The following is a 5,655-nucleotide window of genomic DNA, read 5'->3' on the forward strand; positions in this document are numbered from 1 at the left end:
TCGGTGTCGTAGTCGGAGAGGTCGGACTTCTCGGACCATCACATGGCCTTGGAGCGCCTTAGAGTCCCAGTGGGGAAGAAAGGGGTGGCGTTGGGGGAGAGGGTGGTTGGCCCCGTACCTGTGGAGGAGGTTGAGGGCGGCTGGGTGGCCGCCGGTGCCGGGGCGATGGCCGGCGGGCTAGGGGAGGTGGGTTGTGGGAAGGGCGGGGGTAGCGGTGCACCTCCACCCCCCCGGGCCCAGCGCTAGATCCCATGGGGTCTGCGTCAGCAGGCAGGGGAGGGGAGGGGGAGGTAGGGCGGAGTAGGAGGTGGGGGCTGCCACCGCCGTTGGCGGCGGCGGGGCACCCGCCTCAGAACCGGCGCCTGCACCGGCCTCCGTACGAGGGTGGGAGGGGGCAGGTCGTAGTGGGGCCTCAGATCTAGCCCTGCCACAGTGCAGGACGGCCGTCGTGGCCTCAGCCGGCCCTGGCGATGGAGCGGCGGCGGCGGCCATGCCGCGCGCTCGCGCGCTCCTTCGCGTGGGTGAGGAGAGGAGTCAGGGCTGGGAGGGGAGGAGGAGGAGGAGGGGGAGGAGGGCGCCGGCACCGGTGGCGCTGGTGCCAGCTTGGGTTGCGTGCGGGTGATGTACTCGGTTTGTTGTGTCCTTGACTGAAAGTTTTAATGTGTTTCGTCCTATTAGAATGTGGAGAATGTTTTTTCGTGTATTTGGTTGACATTTGGTTCGGAATCTGGGCTTCTTGAGAAGCCACATAGGGAAAAAGAATTCCATTTTATCAAAAAAGTACTGGAGGGAATGTCGCGTAATATTTTAGTTGCAAGACATTATAAATAAATATGGTGTTCATGCCGGCCGATAAGGTCTTGAGGACGATTTGATCTTTTATTACTTGGTGCTGATAGTGCTGATAAAAGGGTCAACCCTTGTTGTTGTGTCGTGCCTTCTTTTGCTGACGGGCGCAGTGACGTGTCTAATGGTGCTTCTTTGTTCTGCAGGCTCTATTGATGCCCCAATCCAATCGTGTGGTGTAGCCTTTTTCTTGTCATTAGTTGTTAGCTTATAGTTGTCTTTGCTGTTGAAGTCACATTGCTTTGTTGTAATTCTGTTGTTTTACCTAATCTGAATTTATCTTTGTTTTAGGCCCTGTTTGGCAGGGCTTCTCCACCGGCTTCAGGAGCTGTTTGGAGCCATTTTCTACTAAACGAGGTAAAGTAAAATAGCTTCACTTGTGAAGCCCCTAAAAACATGCTCTCACAGTGATTTGGGGTGGGATGGAGCAAAAAAAAAAAAAAGTGGTTTCTCCCGGGTCCTCCTCCTGGCTCCTAAAAACATGCTCTCACAGGAAAGCCATTTTGCCAAATGGTTTACCAAAACCGCTTTAGCTCCACCGGTGGAACTGTTTGTGGAGCTGAAGCAAAAAAAAAATGGCTTCACTAGTGAAATAAAGCCCTGTCAAACGGAGCCTTAATATAATCACAGCTCTTTTACCCTGTTCTTTTAAAAAACAATGTCGGAGTAAGATGGTTTCATAATTCATCCCAATAATTTTGGGTCAGCCGAACATGAAGGCCGGTGTGCACCTGCGGTGCCCGGTGCATTCGCAACAACACTGCTGCCATGAACAAGAACAATCAAGGAATTTTTTTCCTGGACAACTGTAAACGGACTCTCATTGGCTCGTCTCATTTCTACATGAATTGCAAGGCCATATGCTATTTTTAGGATAGTCGATTATTTCAGAGGCGTACCCTCATTGGGGTCATCCCCCGTGCAATTTCATAGTTAAAGCAGTGCTTCAATATTGTTTATTGGTAATGCTGGGAAGCGGATGTCCGTCCGCCCGGACGCTCCCTCAGTGAGCCGCAACGCTAGCCCAACTACTCCTTCCTATCCGTTCGGGAGTTTCTCAAAAAAAAAAGAATCGGTCTTCCTATCTCGCGGCCCTCTTCCTTTCCCACCGCGTCGCACAATCGCACCCCGCGCGTAGCCGTTGCTCGCAGCCCTGCCGGCCACCAGCGTAGCCGCGCGCCCTCACCGCCTCCTCGCTGCTCTGACCTAGCATCACGTCGCCCTTCCCACCCACTTGCCGCAGCGCCCACGGTTGCTCCCCACATCCCAAACCGTCGGACCGTCGGCTGCCCTTCTTCTGAGATCCGTCTGTCGCCTTCTTAAACTCGATGTGGGTGCCATCTTCTCCGCTCCTCGCCCTAGGGCGTTGCCTCCGATGAACTCCACACGTCGACGAGCCTCCATTCTCCCAAGCAGCAAGGAGATGTTGTGCTGAAAGCGCATGTTGCAGGCATATGTTTTAAGTGTTTCAGATATTTCAGATGTATGTTGTAAGTGTTTTATACGGATGTTGCAAAAGTAGATTGGGATGTTTCATATGTTGCAATGGTTGTACACGTATGTTGCAAGCGTCCGTTTTCAATGTTTCATTGAGACGCACGTTGCAAGTGTGGTTATCTGGATGTTGCATATGTTCTCACACATATGTTGCGAGTGTTTTTATCTGGATGTCCGTATGATTGTAATGATTTTTCAAGTGTTTCCATGTGTTTTTGCAAGTTTTTCAAACATATGTTTCAAGTGTTTCATCTGTCTTTAGACATGTTTCAAACACTGTATCTGAATGTTTCAAAAATAGATCGGGGTGTTGCACATGTTGCAACGATACCCACTTGCCCTAGCGCTGGGGTGCCGCCGAGCGGGCGATGGCGACGAAGGGGCACGAGTGGTCACCTAGTACAGTCTAGCGACGCGAGCGGCGCGGGCCCCACGTGAGCGCGCGAAACGCAGGCACGGCGAGGGCATGCTGGCGGGGGCATGTTGGCGTAGGGGCGGAGTGCAGGGGCATGGGAAACGAAGTTCAGACGCGGGCGTCGAGCACTAGTACTGACGTTATGTAATTCTACTTGTTATTAATATTGAAAGCTGCCACCAATATCATTGTTCTGGTCCCTTCTAATTTCATATCCAAGCTCCGCCAGTGTTCCGAGGCGATGGCAATGTCTCAGAAATAGAAAGATAGACGAGGATCAAAATTCCCTATGGAAAACCACAACTCACTAAGGCTTTATTTGGGAATGTATGTGTATCTATGTGGGTTGGAGTGGATTGGAACGGAACTTGTTTAGTTCCACTACAATCTACTTCAACACATGTGGATTGAGATGAATACATGCGTATCAAACCACGTAAGGTCTTGTTTGGATGCGCATGTTCATCCCAATCCACATGTGTTGAAGTGGATTGAAGTGAAATTAAACTAAGTTCTATTTAATTTTATTCCAATACATATGAATTGATGTAAATACATATGCATTCAAACGAGGTGTAAACACAAAAAAAAAATCACCCAAACAAACGGGACATAGAAGCGTCCTCCTAGCCAGAGTACGAGATGGTTGATAGCCTCCAGCAGCTACCCTCCATATTCGGCTTGAGACGGAGGACGGAGCCGGCTCATAGAAGCGTCACATAATCTCACTCTGCAGTCTGCACGTACGTTTAAAAACGCGACATCTGCTGCATCGGAGGCGCAGACATGGTGTTCAACGTGCCGTCCCTCTTGTCCATCTCCACCTTGTGCTGCGTCTGAAGTTTGCATGGCAATGCCAGATTGTGAGTCTTAATCAAGAAGGGGATTACCTGAATACCTGAGCTGACATGCATGAAAAGTGGGTGTGCAATTACCTGCATGCACGAGCAAACCCTGCAGAAAGAACAGAGCAGCACAAGATTAGAAGGTTCTGGTGTGTCAGTTTTAAAGATGCGAAGATGGATTAGAGTCGTCAGACACGGGGGCGGATCGAACGAGGGGCTTACGTCCAGTAGACCAAGTTGGACATGCAGGAGATGAGGTGCGCCACCTCCGAGAGCTCGCTGTTGCCGACGATGCAGGCGACTAGGGAGCAGATGCAGGCCAGCTGCTGCAGGAAGAACATGAAGGCCTGCAGCGACGAGGAAGACGAGTGTCACTTGACCGGCCGGTGTCAGGATTATCATCGATTCGGAAGATCAAATCAAATCATCAGGATGCGAATCGAAGCGAGCGTAGTACTCACGATGATGCAGTTGTCGCACTGCGTCGTCTGGATGTTGAACTCGTCCTGCAGCAGGAACCGGGTGGAAGCAACCGAGTTGCCGAAGCAGCAGAACACCTGAGAAGGGAGCGTGATGCCGTGATCAGCAACCGAATTGCCAAATTGGCGAAGCATACCATACCAGGCGTATCTACCCGGCTGACAAAACGGAACAGAAACAGCGGTAGCAATAGCGGTATGCGTGTCAGGTCAGGCAGGCGTCACCTCGGTTGCAAGGCATACTTCTGGGCACTGGCTCTCACCGCACTTGCCGCTGCACGGCATGTACCCAGCGCAGCACACGTACCTGGAAAATGCACAGGAACAGAAGCAAGCATGGAGAGAGTTTCAGTACCTTGACTCACAGCCTCGCCGCAGATTATGCAAATTAGCTGCACGATGGATGAGCAAGGGGAAAATATTAGAACAAGAAGTGTCAGTACCTTGACATGTCATTGTAGAGCGCGCGCCTGCGCAGCATGTAGGAAACGCACGGGCCGCTGGACGCCAACAGGAGGGGGAAAAAACAAAGATGTGTATCTAAGTTACAAGATACTGAGCAAGCAATCAACCAGAAGTTGAGAAATCAGAGGACGAGCTCCCACTCACCACCACAGCGACAGGCAGCACCCTGCAGGAGCAAAGGGAGAGACTCCCGCATCAATTCCTCAATCACAAGCCAGAACCAGAAGGCCAAGATGATGGTGCAGAAAAGGAAAGGAGAAGAGGTTCGCAGGGATAGATGTTGGGTACGCACACGGGAGGTCCGCGGCGACGGCGTTGGTGAGGTCGGTGTGCCAGACGTTGCGGTAGCTCTGCCGCAGCTCCATCTTCTCCAGCATCGCCTGCGACTGCGCCCCCGCCATCTCGTCGCTCGGATTTTGCTGCGTCGGCGACCTCTCGCAGTCTCGCTAGCACAAGACGGGAGCTCTGGCAGTGCACGCACGCCAAGGGACGGTTGCTGGGAGCTGCTTTAATGGTCGGGTGCGCGTCCCATTTCCTCTTGCGTAACGCCCCGGGCCGGCACGGCTTGCATTGGAAGTTTTGACGGGTCCAACACGCTCGACGACCCAAAGGCACGCGGGGGAACCAGATCCTCTAACTTCACCCTCGATGACAGCAGAGTGCAGTCGAAGTATCAGGACCGTCAGCTGCGGATCGGACGATAGCTCTGCAATTCCCTGCAAAAGTGACATGGGCTGCACAAAAGCGAGGCCCATCGTAGCCCACGGGTCCTGCCGAGGGCCGCATCGTCGCCGCTCTCATGCCGAGCGGCACGCCTTCGCCGTCCCTGGCTGAGCGCCGTCGCCGTCCTGGACCCTGCTGGGCTGCAACGTTTCCACCTCGCCCACGTCATGCACACCTTATACCAGTGCGGAGCTTGAGTTTGGCTAGCTGCAGACATGGCTCCTGTCACAGGAGCTTTTTCAATTGCTGATTGTTGCAAATTCAGAGATGCACACAATGTTCTGGTGTTCTCTGTCATCCAGTAGGTGTATATGACCTTATTGCTGGTCATATGAACTTTACAATTCTCTGAATTTCAGGAGGCAGAAGGCATTCATACAAATTT

At 52.4% G+C, this 5,655-nt stretch overlaps 1 protein-coding gene across 1 annotated transcript; it reads right to left on the reverse strand.

The window, feature by feature from the left end:
• Positions 1-2,944: 2,944 nt before the first annotated feature.
• On the reverse strand, positions 2,945-5,081 carry LOC136493212 (uncharacterized). The gene is made up of 8 exons (XM_066489276.1): positions 4,840-5,081; positions 4,692-4,713; positions 4,526-4,582; positions 4,308-4,389; positions 4,065-4,160; positions 3,826-3,950; positions 3,694-3,712; positions 2,945-3,594 (listed from the first exon to the last, which is right to left on the reverse strand). Exons 1-8 carry the CDS (start codon positions 4,946-4,948, stop codon positions 3,508-3,510), a joined length of 597 nt encoding a protein of 198 aa, XP_066345373.1. The 5' UTR covers positions 4,949-5,081; the 3' UTR covers positions 2,945-3,507.
• Positions 5,082-5,655: the final 574 nt, after the last annotated feature.

This window comes from Miscanthus floridulus, chromosome 1, assembly GCF_019320115.1.
Source record: "Miscanthus floridulus cultivar M001 chromosome 1, ASM1932011v1, whole genome shotgun sequence".
Classification (NCBI taxonomy): domain Eukaryota; kingdom Viridiplantae; phylum Streptophyta; class Magnoliopsida; order Poales; family Poaceae; genus Miscanthus; species Miscanthus floridulus.